Consider the following 19,945-nt stretch of genomic DNA (forward strand, 5'->3'; position numbering starts at 1 on the left):
TTATGTAATGATGTTTACTTTGAATTTATATTAGTTCACACAAACACTCCATCCATGCTTTTGTTCCGGCCCTCCGGTCCAGTTTAAGAACCATTGTGGCCCTCGGGTCAAAAAGTTTACCCACCCCTGGTAGCCTGTGGCCCCTTTCGTTCACAAAGCTAAGATACTTGGGAATCATTGTAATTAAAAAATAGGAGCTACTTTTGTGTTTTGAGGAAGAGAAACAGAAATACTGGATCTGGAGGAGGGCTCACCTAGGATATAGCTTATTAGCACTTTCAAAGAATCTGACAAATGAAATGGGGCAGGGCTTTTCCATTCTAGCCGAAGAAGTTGGGGTACCTGGGACCTGTGTTTGCCTCAATTAATTCAGTGAGTATTTACCCTAATTTGTATTGGGTACCTTATAGGGTAAGGGATTAGCTAAAGCAGGAGGAGGTAGAAACAGTTTCAAAGAACAAGTTTTCTAAAACGTGTACACGATAGTGTAATAAACGCCGGAGAGACCAATGTAAGATAATGATGACTGTAGGGCTAACCTCTTCCATTAAGGTAGAGGGGAGCCTCCTGGGCTGTGTGAGGGTTTACCAGAAGTCCTAATCAGAAAATTTGGATATTTTCATAACACTGAAGCAAAACTCGACATTGGATCTTGGGAAATAATGAAATACGCTAAAAAACAAGTTAAATAAAAACATTTAAGCCGAAACCGGTCTGGCTCAGTGGATAGAGCATCGGTTTGTGGACTGAAGGGTCCCAGGTTCGATTCCGGTCAAGGGCATGTACCTGGGTTGCGGGCACATCCCCAGTAGGGAATGTGCAGGAGGCAGCTGCTCAATGTTTCTCTCTCATCCATGTTTCTAACTCTATCTCTCTCCCTTCCTCTCTGTAAAAAATCAATAAAATATATTTTTAAAAACCATTTAAAACTTGATTTTAGAGCGTGAAAAGCTTGATTGCTTTTCATTTTTCTACTGCAAATTCAAATAAGGTACTGAAAAGAGAGCAAAGCAGTTCAAGAGAAAGAAAAACGGGTTCACAACTGCTGTACGTGAGGCCCCACCTCCAACCCGCCCCCTTCGCCCGCCCACCCTTCGCTCTCTCACCTCGGTCCAGTTTGGCTCCACCCTCCTCCGGGAGCGCAGCCCTTTTGCAGTCAGTCAAGGAGTAGCGAGGCGGGACTTCCGGAGTTTGAAAAACTTCCGGCGGGAGCCGGAAGACGCGGTCACACACACCCAGAATCCCGGGCCTTTGGATACGTGGTGCGGGAAGGTGAGCTGAGCGTCCGCCTTGGCGGTGTGCCTGCGGGCTAGATTGAGCCCGGCGTCCGGGCTCCGGTGTCGTGGGGGCCACGCTAGCAGTTCTGAGTGCTCATTTGGGGGAGTAACATCTCTATTTAAAAGTGAGAAGTTTTTAGTGTTTGAGTTCTGTATTTACGAACCGTGCATCCAGAAAACCCCTCCTAGGGTCTTAGTAAAAAAAAAAAAAAAAAAAAAAATGCAGCTCTTAGCTCATAGAGACAGACAAAGGAAAGCCCGAGCAAACCTGGGTGGTTTTTATACCTCACATTTTCGGAGATGGGGGAGCATCCTTTTCCCTGTCGGGTCATGGCAGAATCAACTTCATTCTCAGCGGTGTGCCCGGCATCCAGGAGGCGCTGAACAGCTGTTGAGGGAGGAGTGGAAACTAGGCAGCTTTCCTGGAGCCTCCCACCTGACAGCATGTGATTAATGTAATGTATGTGGAATGGGAAACAGGCCTTTTCTTGGTGTTGGGGACTCTGGGTTCTATTCCTTCTGCCACATAGCTCTTCCCTTAGCATAAACCCTTTAACCTCGCTGGATCTCATTCATAAAGATCGCGAGCCTCTGATTTCTGAGGCCCTTTCAGGTCTAGTATTTGTTTGTGTTGCTCAGTTGGGTATCTGCTGACATTCGGAGCACTTAGGATGGTACCCCCAGGGGAAACTTCTCTAGCTGTTCCCCTCTGCTCTACTTACATTTTTAAGTGGTGGTTTTTCCTATTTTAATATTCGTGTGTATGCAGGTTCCTCCGTGCCCTCCTCCCGATCTTCACTTGCCCTAGTTGAGCGCTTTTCGCCTTAGTAACATCACAGAAACCTCCCAAGTTATTGACTTGAATGTGCTCATGTGCCCAGAGAAATAAGACAGCTTGGTAGACTGGAACATCTCAAGCCACTAAGAATAAGAATGGTCTTCCATACCGTCACTTCTTCAAGAAAACAATGAGTGGCATGTGTGATTTTTGCCTAATAGTGATGGGGAAAACAAATGCATACAGTATTTCTCTATAGAGGCCATTTAAAAATATATCCTTATGTTCATTGAACAAGTATAGAGAGCAGCTATTAAATGCCAGGCTCTGTGTGATGCAGAAATGAATAAGGTTAACGTGGTTTTTTTCCTTCATGGTGTTTACTGTCATGAAGTAAGCCTGGGGAATGCAGATAATAAGTAAGGATAGTTATAGGTTATATTATATGGTACTGTATAAAGGGTCCTATAATATTATTTCCAGGACACCCATTTTAGGCCTAAAATACTAAGCTCGAAGAGATGAGAAGGAGCCAGCCTATTGGTGAGCAGGAGGAATGGTACTCCACCCAGGGTGAACTTGAGGTGGGAAAGAATCATGCTTGTCACAGGAACTGAATGTTGTGACTATGGTTGTGGAGATACAGCAAGTGGTACCTATAGTTAGAAAGGTAGGCGGGGGCCAGTCCTGCGGGCACTTTAGAAGGCAATAGTAAAAAAATATGATTTGATTCTACCTGGGAGGTGGGAAATCATCAAATGGTTTTTAAGCATTTTCTAAATGACCTTCTGGACTGGTATGTGGAGAATGGGTTGTAGGGGCAAGAGTGGAAGCAGAGTGGCCGGTTAAGAGGCCAGTACAGTAGTCCAGGTGAGAGACATTGGGGACTAAAGACTCACTGAAGATTATAGAGATTTAAGATATATTTTGGAGGAAAAATTTGTGACTTACTAATAGACTGGATGTGGGAGATGAAAGAAAAAAGGATTTGCAAGGCTGTCACTTAGCAAGTGAAACTTTGGGGGATAATGGATATTTTCATTATCTTGGTTGTGGAGATGTGTATACATGTCAAAACATCAAATTGTACATTTAAGTCATATACAGTTTATTGCATGTCAATTATAGCTCAGTGAAGCTGTAACATTTTTTGAAAGTTCTGGCTTAGCAAAAAATCATCTAAGGTGTATGGTGGCGCAATTTATTGAGATGGGGTAGGAGCGGGTTAAGTAGGCGATATAGGTATTTAAAACCATGGAAATAGTCCGGCCAGTGTTGCTCAGTGGTTGAGTGACGACCTATGAATCAGGAGGTCTCGGTGCAGTTTGATTCTAGGTCAGGGCACATACCTGGGTTGTGGGCTGGATCCCCAGTGTAGGGTGTGCAGAAGGCGGCTGATCAATGATTGTCATCATGGATGTTTTTATCTATCCCTTTCCCTTCCTCTCTGATATTAAAAATATATTTAAAAAAACCCACATGGAAATAGATTAAATTTTGGTTAATCTAACAAATCCTATGACACACAGTAAGGGAATATTAGAGAATGGAGGAAGATAAACAGTTCCTAAGGACATTGGTATTTAAACTTCAGTTTAACCCTAGATAATTTACCAGCTAAAATAAATCTGCTTATTTCCTGTATCATATGATGTTTCTGACTCTCTGTCTTAATTTTTTAGAGTTGGGCCTTTGAATTTGATAAATATTTTTCAATGGCTTTAGTAATTGTTATTTAAATATTGAAACTTTTATTATAAGGGAATGGACTATCTTGTTTTAGGAATAACATGGCTACCTACTCAGTCAATCAACATTGCCAACTTTGCATATAAACTTCTTTATACTGTAAGAAGACATAGAAGAGGGAAAATAGTTCTTACAGTTTATAATTTAGATGTAGTTTAATAAAGAACTATATATTTTATAGTTTGCTGTCTGATATACCCTCAAAAACACTTGTAGCCCTAACTGGTTTGGCTCAGTGGATAGAGCATCGGCCTGCGGACTGCAGGGTCCCAGGTTCGATTCCGATCAAGGGCATGTACCTCGTTTTCGGGCACATGCCCAGTGGGGGGTGTGCAGGAGGCAGCTGATTGATGTTTCTCTCTCATCGATGTTTCTAACTCTATCCCTCTCCCTTCCTCTCTGTTAAAAAATCAATAAAATATATATTTTTAAAAAACACTTGTAGTATACTCAAGCATATAACTCTAAAAAAGTATGAATTGTCACCCTATAGGAGCTAATATTTTACCAAAGATGGCTCACAATCATCAGGCTTTTGAAACCATTGGAAAGGTGTTAGCTGCTCTTATAATTTGCAGCCACAGCCACATAAGAGGGGAAACCTGTGTTTGGGCTTTAAATGACCCCTATTCTCCCCCCACCCCCCACAGCATTTTCTAACAGCAGAGCTATTGGAGTGTTAGTTTTGCATGACACATTTTGCAGACAAAATAAGTCATCAGTCATTCAGGTGATTCAAATCATGCTGATTTCACGTTCTGTTTCTTCCAGATGTCATCATTGCCAAGAAAAGCAAAAGTGAAGGTCCAGACTGCAGTACCCATAGATGAGTTTTCTTCCTTCTCTGAGTTGTAAGCATGTTGTTTCCTTTCTATGGGAGTGGGAGGGGGTGGGAGAATGGTGTATGTTTTAGGGAATCACTGCATTCTTTCACTAGCTTCTAAGTCATCTGGATTGAAGAAGGCTGTGCCTTTTTTCAATCGTTCATGCAACAGATATTTATTAAATTCATGCTTTGTCCCAGGTTCTGTTTCGGTATTGGTCCTGTTGAATAAGGAGAAAGAAAATAACGAACTAAACATTTAAAAATACATATATTTTTATTGATTTCAGAGAGGAAGGAAGAGGGAGGAAGGAATAAAAACATCAATGATGAGAGAGAATCTTTGGCAGGCGAGAATTCTACCACTGAACCACCAATGCTCACGAGAGAGAATCTTTGATTGGTTGCCTCCTGCACACCCCACACTGGGCAACGAGCTCACAACCTGGCCATGTGCCCTGAATCAGAATCAGACCGTAACCTCCTGGTTCATAGGTTCATTCCTGCCTCATCGGGCAACACACTAAAGATTTAACATAATATCTACACTATAATATAAGCTGCATGAAAGCAAGGAATTTTTAAATACAGGTGGGGCAAAAGTAAGTTTACAGTTGCTCATATGGAAAATAATACAATAATTAATAAATAATAATACAAGAATAAACTCTGTGTTTCACATACTCACAAGTGTAAATCTACTTTTGCTCCACCCTGTATTGCTTTAGAGCAGGGGTGGGCAAACTTTTTGACTCGAGGGCCACAATGGGTTCTTAAACTGGACCGGAGGGCTGGAACAAAAGCATGGATGGAGTGTTTGTGTGAACTAATATAAATTCAAAGTAAACATCATTACATAAAAGGGTACGGTCTTTTTTTTTAGTTTTATTCATTTCAAATGGGCGGCCCGCGGGCCATAGTTTGCCCACGGCTGCTTTAGAGCAAGGTTTCTCAACCTCTACACTATTGATTAGATAATTCTTTGCTGTGGGAGACTGTCCTTTTCATTATAGGAAATGGAGCAGCATCTGGGGTATCTTATCTACTAGATGCCAATAGCATCCTCCCATTCTCTTTGTCCCTCCTGCAAGGACAGAATTGTCCCCAGTTGAGAACTTCTGCTTTAGAGCACCATAGTAGGTGCCCTGAAGAGATTTGTTGAATAAACGACCTATTAATGTTAGACAGTAATAATACTGTAAGGAAACATAAAAGAGGGCAAGAGGTAAGAGCATGGTGAGTGGTTGGAGTGGGAGACATTTTGGTTACAGTAGTTGGGACAAGAGATCTAAATGAGATTTGGGAGTGTAGTTTGCAATAGACAAGGAATAGATGGATCTTCCAAGTTGTGGGACAGCAAGTGTGACAACCTGAGGCAGGAATGAGCTTGGAGTGTTCAGGGAACAGCAAGACCAGTGGCCAGACCAGAGTCACCAAGGCAGAGAGGGACTGGAAATGAGATTAAAATGGGTGAGAAGTGGTTTGATTTGGAATATATTTTAAAGATAGAGTAGACAAGAATTGAGGAAGACTGGAGGAGGATCAGGTGTGAGGGTGGTGATATCAGGAGATCTGTTTGGGGCTTAGTAAGTTTGAGATGATTGCTAGACATTGAGTGAAAGTGGGCATCCTCTTGAGTTCAGGTCAGTTTGGAGACATAAAATTGAGAGTCTTCTATATTCAGCTATAGGGTGAGATACGGTCACCTAGTAAAAAGAGTGTAGAAAGCAGAGGGCTGAGGACTAAGTCTGAGAGGTTCCCAACATTGAAAGGTTGTGGAGAGGAGGGCAAGTAAGCAAAGGGTCTAAGGCAGTGGTTCTCAACCTTCTGGCCCTTTAAATACAGTTCCTCATGTTGTGACCCAACCATAAAATTATTTTCGTTGCTACTTCATAACTAATGTTGCTACTGTTATGAATTGTAATGTAAATATCTGATATGCAGGATGGTCTTAGGCAACCAGTGTGAAAGGGTTGTTCCACCGCCAAAGGGGTCGCGACCCACAAGTTGAGAACCGCTGGTCTAAGGAGAAGCTGCCAGGGAGGCAGGAGGAAACCAGAGGAGCAGTGTCCCTTAGGTGTGAAAGATGTGCTCCAAGGAGTGAGTGCCCCGTGCTGCTGAGAGGTCAAGTGTGATTAGGAATGAGTGTTGACTAGCTGTCTTAGAACTGCCTCATGTATAATAAAATAATACCTGTACTAAGTTTTTCTTCCTAATAACTGAAAGCACTTTGTGCCTGTCATGTAATCTTTGCATTATCCCTCTGTGAAATAAAGTTAATAATTCCTGATTGGGGGATGATGAGATTGAGGTGAAATGAAGTCATTCAGCTCAGTTTGGTAATGGCATGAAGAGCAGAACCCTGGTTTTCTGATCTTGGTTTTCTAAATCTCATTCTTTTAATTCACCTGCTATTGTGCTATGTTACTTTAATGCTTTTCGGTGTTATTTATTTATTTTTGACTGCTCTTAGGCTTTAGTTAGTGTCTGCCTCTGAAGATAACTCACTTAGAGCCCATCAGTAGCTTCACCTATCATAGTGGTTCTCAACCTTGGCTGCACATTAGAATCACCTGGGAATCTTTTTAAAATCCTGATTTCTGGGCCTCATCCCCCAGAAATTCTGTTTCTTTGTTACTAATGTTGTTATTAACCCATAATAAAGAAACAGAATTTCCGGAGGAATAGGTCCAGAAATCAGGATTTTAAAAAGATTCCCAGGTGATTCTAATGTGCAGCCAAGGTTGAGAACCACTGACCTATAGTAACTATGCTCTCCTAGGGCATAATTTAGCTAAGCAGTCATCCAATCAAGTTTTGCCTCTAGGCAGAATTTAAACATTAAAAAAGCCAAACATCTCTATTCACTAATCAGTGAAGGAAGTAGTTATCCTTCCTGCCAATATTGACCTTTTACATTGTGGGAAGAAATAAAATTAACTGGATTGATGGAGCATGATTCTCCTTTCCCAAAGTTCACATGCTGCTTTTGCTCTGCTGTTGCTATGAGTTTGATTCTTGAGTTAGAAATGTACTGTAGCTGCACCTGATTCCGTTTCATCAGGAAACAAATCCGTTCTGTGAAAGGAAAAAAAGGGTTAAGTAAAAACAGTTGGAGCCCTGCTGGCATGGCTCAATGGTTGAGCATGAACCTATGAACCAGGAGGTTAGGGTTCGATTTCTGGTCAGGGCACATACCCCGGTTGTGGTTTCGATCCACAGTGTGGGGCGTGCAGGAGGCAGCCAATCAGTGAGTCTCTCACCATTGATGTTTTTTTTCTCTCTCTTGCCCTCTCCTTTCCTCTCTGAAATCAATTTTAAAAAAACGAAAACAAAAGATGCATCTTATTCCTTCCCACTCTGGAAGGTCTGGGAGAAAAACAAAAATAAAAACACAACAAAAACAAAACAGTTGGAAGGTCTTGGTAGTGGCTTTTTATGTAATTGAGTGTGCTTCCTAGAGCCATTTCCCACTCCTTACATTGGTTTGAATAACCTAATACAATTTAAATGAATACGGTTAGTATGTAGGCAGTTATTTAAGTGCTTTTCACTGTTAAGATGGAAAATCTCACAGTGACCATGGTGTGACATGCTCCAGTACATTGCTGACTGTAATAAATGACTTCCTATGTCTTGAGTGTATGTGTGTGTATACTTGTCTGTTAGGTGAGAGGTGAATGGAGAAACCTGTGATTTACAGCATATCGGGGGCTATTTTTACAATGGTCTCTGATTAACTTTTCAGTTTTCAGTAATACCTGTTCATAGCTTGTGCTCATATCACTCCATTTTATATTAAACACCACATACCTTAATCTTTTTTCAAGAAGTATGTTTGTCTTTTTGTGGGTTTTTTTTTTTTTTACTTTGACATTTGGCTTCATTTTTCCTGCAATTTTTCTGTCAATTTACTCCTAGATCATCTGCCTCTGAAGAAGATGACAAGGAAGATAGTGCCTGGGAACCCCAAAAGAAAGTCCCCAGAAACGCTAAGCAGCCTGTTTGCAAGGAGTCCAAACCCAAGAGGGTGCCCCGGGGGAAGAAGAATACCCTAAAGATCAGCGATGGCTCTGAAGGCGTGGTTGTTAAGGAGCTGGTAGGTCTGTTAGCTGGACCCACAGGGCCGCTGACTGCTTTCCTAACTGGTGATGTTACTGTCTCCTGCATTTAGTGCCAAATGAGTGCCAGGTCTCATTCCTTCACACCTGAGCTATCACTTGGGCACGTATGTGGTGGGGGCTGTGCATCAAGTGGCCTCTGGACATGTGTGGACTGCTTTGCAAACTCCCTGACACACTTTCTGTCACACTTTCTTCTGTCCTGTATCCATCTGCGTAAACTGGTGGCAGGTGTAGCCTGTTGCCTTTTGTCACTGTGTGTTACTCTTTTCTATCAGTAGTTCTCAACCTGTAGGTCGCGACCCCTGAAAATACATCCTGCATATCAGATATTTACATTGCGATTCATAACAGTAGCAAAATTACAATTGTGAAGTAGCAACGGAAATAATTTTATGGTTGGGGGTCACCACAACATGAGGAACTGTATTAAAGGGTCGTGGCATTAGGAAGGTTGAGCACCACTGCTTTGATTGCGAGTTTTTCTTGGTTTTTCTGGCTGTGTAAACCTATCCTTTAGTCATTTTCCTAAATTAACCTTTTTATTTCTAGATAATTTCACATACAGTTATAAAAAATATACAGAGAGATAGTATGTGCCCTTCATCGAGTTTTCCCCAATGGTAACATCTTGCAAAATATAGGAAAATATTACAATGAGGATTTGATGATTATAAAACCCACTCAACTTATTTAGATTTCTCCAGTTTTCTTTGTATTCATTTATGTGTGCGTGTATGTGTACATTAAGTTTTATCATGTGTAGGTTTGTGTATCCACCACACAAGGTTCCATCACCACAAGGACCTAGTGTTGCTCATTTATAGCCACACCCAGTTCCTTCCCACCCTACTTTCCTTCATCTCCTCCCTGCCCCCAATTTCTGACTTCTGGCAGCCACTAATTTGTTCAAGAATGTTATATAAATACAATCATATAGTGTGTAACTTTTTAAGATTTGCCCCCCCCCCCACATAATCTTGAGATTCTTCCAAGTTATTGTGTGAATAATTTGTTCCTGAGTAATACTTCATGGTAATTGGTTTTTATCTTCTAATTATCGTATGTTTTCTTTGTAATTTGATAGAATAGTTCTGTGCTTATTGCTGATGTTGATTTGGAAGACAGAAAAAATAAATTGGATACTGGGCAGACTCTGAAAACAGCAAAGACAAAACGGAAAAATTCAGCTCAGTCACCTTCAGCTCCAAGGACCAAAAAGCTGAAAGTTGGTGAAGAAACCAACAAAGCCAGCAACTTCAAGAGTGAGAGTAACAGTACAGAGACACCATCCACAAGCACCCTGTGGGAAGGGGCATGCAAGAAGAAAGAGGATGAGGATGACTGTACATCTGATCAGTCCCCTTTAAAGAAAATAAAGACCGAATCATGTCCTCAGGGCCAGCCTGTCCGGATTCCAGCAAATGCCAGCAATGTTGTAGAGGAGGCGGAAATGAACTGGGACATAGTACAGGTATGTGCAGCCTTTGTCCGTATTTTAGTTCAGGTGATTCCTTTCTTTTTGACTAGTATAAGGGTGTTAGTGGCTAAGGGAAGGCTTGGGAGTTTTCTCTTATCTGTTTGTTAGCGGTTTCAGGAGGCTCTGGTCACTGGTTCCCTTCCTGTGTATGCTGCTTTGTATCATAGCTTATTGTCATCAGCTCTTTAGCTAAGAGCTGTGACCTCAGGCAAGGGGTGTCTCTGCCAGGGTGTTCTAGTGAACATCTGCTATACAGACAGTGTGCCAACAGATGGGGCCCTCAAAGGTTCCTTGTTAAGTTTTTGCTTGGAATTTGGACTGTATTTCTCTGTAAAGCCATGCAAATGATTGGGTCATTGGCCGTAGTACATCTGTTTAATACAGTATAATGTTGTAATAAACTATGAACAAGACCTAGCAGTTTCTTAAAGGAAAATTCTGTTTGAATTGAGGTACCATAATATATCAGAGGAAGTTGGATTTATCTCAGTTTCTTTTGCTGGCTTTGGGGATGGAAGAGAAGAACTGACCCTAAACAGTGATTCTCAACCTTTTTGTTTGCCCCAACTTAGTCTGAGAACATTTTACATAATAATAGCATTGCCCCTCAGGATACCTTGGGGGTGATCTCCTTCCCTGTTGTCTGTCCTGGGATTCTGATTTGTACTCCTTCCCCTGCTGTGCATTGCAGTCTGGGAAACTTTAGGTGATTTACATTTTGGGGTTTTAAAAAATTTAACCAGATGTAGTCATCCTTGTCTAACTTTGAATTAACTTTTACAGACAATTTTTGTGGTATGTGTGGATTTTCTTTCCTATGCCTTTTTATTCCCCCATAAACAGGAGAAACTCCCCAATTTTGTGGGAGAGAAAATAACTTCACCATAGCACTGCACTCCTGCTTTCAAACCTGATTGACAACAGAGGCAGGTGTTGGGGAAATGGGGACTGAGTAGAGTCAGTGATGCCACGTTGGTTGGGAAGGTCTGGAGCAATTAAATGCCTGTAATCTGCGTATTATGCTTTGAAGCAAAATATATGTCCAAAGTCTTTGGGAAATCCTGAAAAGTACATAGTTGGTTAGGAGTGGTCAGTGGAAATTACTTGTATAGAAATTATTAATTATTACTAACTAGAGGCCCGATGCACAAAATTCATGCAAGAGTAGCCCTTCCTTCCTGGCTTCCCTTGCAGCACTGGCTTCATCCATCGGGTCTAATTAGCATGTTACTCTTGTATTATTGTAGATTGAACATGTGAGAAATGGCATTTTTATTTCCTTCATTTTGTGTGATAATCCCCATGAACTCTGACGACCATGACACCTGATCCCCCCATCTTCAAGGCTTGTTTCCCAACTGAAAAGTCCACTGTTTTCTCAGGAACATCAGTGTTTTGTTTGGGGAGGGAAAACTGCATTGCCCGTACTTGACTTAGTTATAGACTTCACATACAAACATAGTGTCTGTGTACTAATCAGGGATTAGAGATCACTGAGCCAGAGAACCTGCGCCTTCTCAGGCCTGTCCCCCAAGCTGCAAATGGGGGGTCGCCATCAGAAACTAGTTTTTGTCAAAGTACATTATATTATTACGCAGATACGTTGTGAATACCCTGAGCATTATAAGAATTTGAAAAGGTGACTAGCTGCAAGCAGTTTTTGAGAAAATCAAATGCTCCAAAGTGGTGATTGATATTATATGTTTCTTTATTTTGAGGGGTGTAGTGGTAGGGGAGTGGAGCAGCCATATGTAACATATGTAATATTTTTGCAAAGTTTCTAATTTAAGGAGGAAGAACAAACAAAACCTCTTCATTAGCTATTTACCCCTTTCTTGCAACTGATGATGTGTGATTATATGGGTGAGGAAGACTATGGGATGACAAAATTGGGGAAAGAAGTGGGACAGGAAGGAGGTGAGCTGAATTGGCTTTCTCTCTGCAGTTCTGCATATAAGCACAGCATCACTCATTAGGTCAAACTGTTTATTCCAGGATGAATTAAGTAAAACAAAATTTTTGTTACTAATATATAGCTGGTAGTTTTTAAAAACTATTTTGAAGTATACATACAGGAAATTGTAGTTAAGTGTATACAGTTTATGAATATTCAGAAGTGTCATTATATATCCAACTTGCAGATCAAGAAACAGAACCTTAACAGCACCCTGGAATCTTCCTTCATAACCTTTTCTAATCCCCAATGCCCTCTCCTGTAACCACTCTGACTTCTAAAAGCATAGATTAGTTTTTCCTTTTGCAGTCTTTAAGAAAACTTTCTGTGTCTGACAAGTGATCCAATAAAAATGAATATGTAAGGGTAAAAAGAATAGCAGGAATTAACAGCTTTCAGGAGGAATGTATTTAATTGCTGGTTTTTGGAATGATGTTGAATAGAAAATTCTCAATTCTACTCATTAGAGAGTCATTTAATTTAAATGTTAGGTCTTTTAAAATGTAGATGCTGCCTAAGGCTGATTAATGCTATAGTTTATTAACTGATGCCTAGACTTTATTTTTTAAACTGAAGGAATGGGAATATAGACTTGAAGGAATAAATCTCTGGACACTGGGAGGATGCCATTTTGTTGTAGGTTTTAGACACTCCCGGGGCAATGATGAAGGCACCATGTCTCATTTCACTGCAGGAGGATTCAGGAAGAGAAGTAAAGGCAATTTGATTAATTTGTGTTTTTGCCTGAAAAGAAAATCATATTGCTTTGCACACAATCAAATTTTTGAAAGGATACTATAGCTCGGGGGACTGGGCAATTCACTTAACTTCTTTGGGCCTCAGTTTTTGTATTTGTAAAATAGGAATAATGATAGTACCTCTCATAGTTTAAATGAGTTCATATTGAATATGTAAAAGTGTTTAGAATATAATAAATCCTATATAGGTGCTAGTTTAGAATATAATAAGCCTCATATAGGTGTTAGTTTAAAACACTTCACGAAAAGTGCCTCTCTATTTAAATCTTTTTAAAAAAAATATATTTTATTGATTTTTTACAGAGAGGAAGGGAGAAGGATAGAGTTAGAAACATCGATGAGAGAGAAACATCGATCAGCTGCCTCCTGCACATCTCCCACTGGGGATATGCCCGCAACCCAGGCACATGCCCTTGACCGGAATCGAACCTGGGACCCTTCAGTCCGCAGGCCGACGCTCTATCCACCGAGCCAAACCGGTTTCGGCAGTAGTTTTATTATTCTTAATTTCAAGGAGCAAATTTGCCATAAGTGGCAGCATATACATTCTTTAAAAAAATTTTTTTAAAAAATTGATTTCAGAGAGGAAGGGAGAGGGAGAGATAGAAACATCAGTGATGAGAGAGCATCATTGATCGGCTGCCTCCTGCACGACCCCTACTGGAAATCGAGCCACAACCCAGACATGTGCTCTGACGGGAATCAAACCGTGACCTCCTGGTTCCTAGGTTGATGCGCAACCTCTGAGCCACATTGGACAGGCAGCATACACACTCTTAATACATGTGAATGCACAGCCAGTGTATGTGCCCTCACTGGAAATTGAATTGTCAATCTTTCAGCGCCCTGACTGGAAATTGAATTGGTGATCTTTCGGTGCATGGGACTATGCTCAAGCAACTGAGCCACACTGGCCAGGGTTGCATTAACATTTTATTTCACCTCTAGATTGCTAACTTTTTGAGGACAGTGAAGTTTGTGGCCAAGCTTGAGAAGGAATTTCAAAACTATGCTGTAGTGATTGGACTTTTACCAGTAGATAGATAAGGAGGGGATGGGACAGAAGAAGAAAAATTAAAAACAAAGGAATTATTATATCTTTGTTCTAGAAATATAGTCATTAGTAATGCAGAGACGTTGGGTGGAAGGTCTAAAGAACATACAATTCTGGTCTGTGGCTCAGGTAAAATATACTTGCAGAAAGGAGTTCCAGGGGAAGGAGCAGACATTTCAGAGTTTAGTTTGCTTCTTTGGTGACAGATGAGATGGCTGTGATAGAGAACACACTGTGACAGTGAGGACATTGATTGGAGTTCTTTTAGTTGCAATAAGAGAAAACCCCAATTGAACTAGCTGAAGCAATAAAGGAGATTTATTAACCTGTATAACAGGTCAGTTTTATTTATTGACCTGTGTAACACGAAAGTACACTGAAATACTCTCTTCATGATTCTCTTTGCACTGTCATCCTCAGCTTCAAGGTTCTACATGTACAAATCATTTTTCTCCAGAGGAAAAATATCTCAGTCCAGAATTCTAGCCCAGATCTTGAGCTTGATGGCTGGCTCAAGATACAATTAGTCTTAATCAGGGGTGGGCAAACTTTTTGACTCAATGGGTTCTTAAACTGGACCGGAAGGCCGGAACAAAAGCATGGATGGAGTGTTTGTGTGAACTAATATAAATTCAAAGTAAACATCATTACATAAAAGGGTACGGTCTTTTTTTTCAATAGTTTTATTCATTTCAAACGGGCCCGCGGGCTGTAGTTTGCCCACGGCTGGTCTTAATAGTCTCTGAAGTTTAGTCATTTATTTCATCTCCAGTTTTGAAATTCAGTCTATTTTACATATTACGTGATTTTATTAGTTGATTATGATACTTCTTTAATAATTTTTCTGTTCTTTTAGTTTTTGGAAGATCTTGTGCATCAAGATTGAAATACTAATAAAACTTAAGGCCTTTTATATTTTACTTTGAACAAAGCTGCCTAGGTTTTGAGAAGTTACTGAAATTGTATATCATTCTTTTTCTTCTCTAGGCTGACTTCTCTAAACTCTTCTGCTTACATGTACATTGTGCTGAAACTTGTACATGTAGACTTGAGTGTATTTTTAAGACTTAATTACTTTGAATTCGGAGTGCTATATGTGAATGATACAAAATTCAAGATATAGATATTTCTGTCCTAACTCTCATCCAACCAGTTATCTTTCCTGATAGTAAGCCATGTTTCCACTTCTTGTTAATCATTCCAAATTAGTCCATATAGGAGCAGTGGTATGGTATCCTACTCTGTGGGCATATCATGATTTATTTACCAGTTCCCCATTGCAAAATTAGGTTTTGTCAGGATAAATTCCTAGGAGTGGGATTATTGCATAAAAGCATTCATGTATTGTGAATATTGATAGATGTTGTCAAATTGTACTTTCTCACTAGCAATAACTCAAAGTACCTTTTCTTGTCACTTATTCCAATACTGCGAATTACGAACTCCTTGATCCTTGTGACCAATCTGAGAGGAAAAAAAGTGCATATCTCATTGAGCCCTGTAGAATATAAATGATGCAGAGTGGTTTCAATTGCATTTTATTAAATTAGTGAAATGACTATTTTATGATTGTCAATTTATATATCTATAGACATATTTTTTTAATGAAAAAATTTTTTAAACCACATGAAGTAATTTCTGATTGGAGAACATTATTTGATGCTGTATTTTAAATTACATATTATATATACATGTTTAATTTTCAGGATTCTAAATCACTAAGTGTACTTAATTTGCAGGTTTTATCTGAGAGAACTAATATTGAACCTTGGGTTTGTGGCAACATCATTCGTCTCTTTAATGATGATAATACAATTCCCTTCATTGTACGTTATCGAAAAGAGCTCATTAATAACCTTGATGCTGATTACTTGAGAGAAGTTCAACAAACACTAGAGGAGTTACGGTAAGAAACCTGGTAAGAGATGAGCCTAGTGTGAGGGGAAAGAGAGCATGTGAGCCAATGAGGAGAAATAGCGAGGAAGTGAATGACAATGTATTTCAACAGTTTCAGTGTTTTGTTTTGCATCATTATTATTATCTGGTCATAGTTCTATTCTGACAGAGTAAGTCAGTTTTAGTTTACTTACTTAGGGTTGTACAGAGTCCTGCTGGTGTGTTTACGCATAGCTTGGGCATGTGTCAAAAAGTTGGTTTTCAGTTGAAAATGTGTGCCTAAGAGTTTGACTGTCATCTTTCATAGAAATGATTATGTATAATGGCTGCCAGCAGGAAACTCAGAAAAATAAAATTTTGTCTAAATCTTCAACAGCTTGCATAAAACTGCCCTCTTATTACTATAAAGACCCTAAGTGGGAAGTTCTTTGGCAGTATAGAGTTTGGTAGGAAATATGTATATTTTCTTTTTCTATTATTTTAGAGGGGATGGTGATTTTATATCAGGATTGTAAGTTTTGTACAGTTATAGAATGGAAAATACCCTTTAAAAATATTATGCCTATGGACTTATTGTTATAACTCAGGAATATACATGTAGAAACTATAAAGACTGTAAGACTTTGTATTATTCAGTAAAGTTTATGAAAACACTCTTTGTCATTCATGCATTTATTACATGTCTCCTACATTCCAGGTGCCATGTTGTTAGCATATGTTCTTCAGGTCTATAAAAAGAATTTGATTAAAATTTGGTATACTACCATTAAGCCATCCTAAAAGTATTAAGGGTTATTTTTACAACAAGTCCAATAAACTTCCTGTGATTTTGGGGGAACTTGCAACTCACTAACTTTTCCACCCCTTTTGTTGAAGTTTTTAATGCCAGGAGAATTAAAATGCTAATATATGGACAGTTATTGTATGTTATTGAATAAAGCTCATTAATAACCTTGATCCTAATTACTCGAGAGGCAAAATCATTTAGGCAACTGAGGGAGTCACTATTAAAAAATCAATGAAAGAATATGAGTAAAGAAAAGCTTTCTGTATTTTCTCTAAATATGCCTCTTTTCCTTATATGATGGCCAAGAGGACACTGGTCTTTTGTTAAAATGACTCTGGTAGGCTCCAGCCCCTTGGCTACGAGGACTGTAAAAGGCAAATAGGATGTAATCTAAGGACCGCATATGCTTCATTTTTTAAAAAAAAATATATTTCTTTATTGATTTCAGAGAGGAAGGGAGAAGGAGAGAGAGAGAAACATCAGTGATGAGAGAGAATCATTGATTGGCTTCCTCCTGCACACCCCACACTGGGGATGGAGCCCGCTACCCAGGCATGTGCCCTTGGCCAGAATCGAACCTGGGACCCTTTAGTCCGCAGGCCAATGCTCTATCCACTGAGCCAAGCCGGCTAGGGCTATGCTTCATCTTTAATTTGAAATCTCCTGCCTTTGGTCCGTGCCCCCAATTAGATTTAATTTTATTTTTTTATCATTTTTATTAATTTGTATTATCTCCCTGCCTTTTGCCCATCATTTTAGCAATAGCATTATTAGGCAGATCGTGTAAATAGAAACAAATAATGAAATAGGATGAGAGGCATTAAAAATAACAGTAGGATTGCATATTCACAGTGAAAAATTATTATAAAGTGGCAGAATAACTGTGCTTTGCCCTTGCCCCCCACCTGTGCATTGATCCCTGTACATTGATTTCTGGAATCAGCTTCTCTATGAAATTCCGGTTATTTGTAGTGGAAAATGGTATTTAGAAATCAATTATGAATGTCAGGTGTACTCGTCCTGAGCAATGATACTCAATAGCAGTGAGTACACCTGGCACCCATAATTGGTGTCTAAGTCCCACCATTCTCCTGATTCCAGGGCTGGGGCAGGGAAAGTAAAAGATGAGCCTGGAATATCTTTTGCCAGAGAATAAGGAAGTACTCAAAGAATGATGAAAATATGTCAAAAGGACACAGATTCTAGCTTCAAGGGTTCTTTTGGCCAACTATAGAACAATTTGAGCATTAAGATAAATGATAGCAATGGCTTATAACCACTAAAAAAATAAGAAATTATGAATTCATATGCAATAAATAAATCAGTGAATAAATTGAAAGTTTATTGATGAATGGGTAATCAAAAGTACCTAACCACAAAATATTTCATTACAAAGGGAATGAAGAATACTTGTATTGCCCTGGCTGATTTGGCTTGGAGGATAGAGCGTCAGCCTGCGGACTGAAGGGTCCCAGGATCGATTTGGGACAAGGGCACATGCCTGGGTTGTGGGCTTGATCCCCAGTGGGGGACGTGCAGGAGGCAGCCAATCAATGATCCTCTCTCATCATTGATGTTTCTATCTCTCTCTCCCTCTCCCTTTCTCTCTGAAATCAATAAAGATATATATATTTTTAAAAAAGAATACTTATATTATTGAGAAGCGCACAGATGCTACCTTAATCAGATAATCAAAGTTAATTAGTATAGGACAAATGAAAGTCATTGTGCCACCTATCTGTCACATCAGATGCAGTGAGAGAAACACATTTTTGCTAAAGAAACACCATCTGAATAAAATTGTGAGTAAACATTAGAGAAACCTAGACTTTGGGACATTATACAAAATAACTGGCCTGAATCAAGCCTTCTAAATCAAGGCTTTGAAGCGGAGGAGAGACTGAAATACTGTTTCAGCTTGAAGGACACTATAGATACATGGCAGTCCCATGCAATCCATGCTTCTAACTGAATTCACTCTGAAGGACATTATTGGAACAGTTGGTGAAACTTAAATGAAGTCTGAAATCTGAGGATTAGATGATAGTAACATCAATAGTAATTACTGGATTTTGATGGAAGGAGAAGGAGATTCTTGTTTCTATAAAATGCACATAAAATACTTGAATGTGATGGCAACTTATTCTCAAACTAGAGGCTCAATGCACGAAATTCATGCAAGAGTAGGCCTTCCTTCCCCCCACTGCTGGTACTAGCTTCCCTCGGGCACCTGGGACCTAGGTTTCTCTCATAGCCCCAACTTCATCCAGAAGGTTGTCCGGTCTAATTAGCATATTATGCTTTTATTATTATAGATGGTTCAGAGGGCGGAAAAGTACTTTTTACTTTACCTGCAACACTTCTGTAAGTTGGAGATAGCTTCAAAGAGAAAATTTTAACATACATGTCTTGTATATTACAAAAGTTTTTATTTTCAGGGCTGTTGCTAAGAAGGTTCGTGGTACAATCCAGAAAATTAAGAAGGAGGGAAAGATGTCCGAATGCTTGTTAAGAGCTTTGTTAAACTGTAAAACTTTTGAAGAACTAGAACACGTGGTAAGGATCCCTTTTTACCTTTTAATATAAACCTGATTATATTATGTTTTAGGTCTATATAAGAAGCTAAAATCATCAGTCATCATTACTTAATTCAACAAAAGATTTATTCTTTGTTAAATAACTATCAGATGCATATTTGTGCTAGGCACTTAGGTTTACAAAGATAATACATAATGCTTATCTTTAAAGAATTCCCAATCAAATAAGGAAAAGGAGATTAGGTTATAGTAGTGTGAAACTTAAGGGAGCATCCTGAGATGAAGGCCTAATTGTGAGTGTCTTCAGCATGTATTTGGTATTTGAAACCATGAGAATAGAAGATTTCACTCAAGGGCGTTGGTGAGGAAGGCAGGTCAGGGTGGACCACTGAAGCATGGGTGGTGGGAGGGAGAGCTTAAGAAGGAGACGTGGGAAGAGTAGTGAAGTATGAAGAGAATCAGATGATGATCCTGTGGAAGACTAGGAAAAAGAGTTTTAGAAGGAGAGGAGAACCAAGATGGCGGCATAGGTTAACGCCAGAGTTTGCTGCCTTGAACAACCATTTCAAAAGTGAAACTAAAAGACAGAACGGACATCACCCAGAACCACAGGAACACTGGCTGAGTGGAAGTCCTACAACTAGGAAGAAAGAGTAACGCATACGGACACTCAGAGGAGGCTCAGTGCTGAAGGCAAATTCTGAGGTGCGGAGTGCGCGGAGCGGGCGGCG

At 39.7% G+C, this 19,945-nt stretch overlaps 1 protein-coding gene across 3 annotated transcripts in view; it reads left to right on the forward strand.

Moving 5' to 3' along the window:
• Nucleotides 1-1,188: 1,188 nt before the first annotated feature.
• The window catches only part of SRBD1 (S1 RNA binding domain 1), a 165,613-nt gene continuing 146,856 nt past the window's right edge, over nucleotides 1,189-19,945 (forward strand). For 2 of the 3 annotated variants that reach the window (XM_006778638.2, XM_006778639.2), the window contains exons 1-6: nucleotides 1,189-1,272; nucleotides 4,576-4,655; nucleotides 8,549-8,726; nucleotides 9,836-10,222; nucleotides 15,734-15,900; nucleotides 19,116-19,233. In XM_006778638.2, coding sequence (XP_006778701.1) covers nucleotides 4,576-4,655; nucleotides 8,549-8,726; nucleotides 9,836-10,222; nucleotides 15,734-15,900; nucleotides 19,116-19,233 — 930 coding nt within the window. In that variant the 5' untranslated portion in view covers nucleotides 1,189-1,272. Of the gene's footprint in view, nucleotides 1,273-1,632; nucleotides 1,733-4,575; nucleotides 4,656-8,548; nucleotides 8,727-9,835; nucleotides 10,223-15,733; nucleotides 15,901-19,115; nucleotides 19,234-19,945 lie in introns of all 3 variants that reach the window. The other variant, XM_015557949.1, reaches the window with a different exon arrangement.

The sequence above is a fragment of the Myotis davidii genome, unplaced genomic scaffold (assembly GCF_000327345.1).
Source record: "Myotis davidii unplaced genomic scaffold, ASM32734v1 scaffold6, whole genome shotgun sequence".
Classification (NCBI taxonomy): domain Eukaryota; kingdom Metazoa; phylum Chordata; class Mammalia; order Chiroptera; family Vespertilionidae; genus Myotis; species Myotis davidii.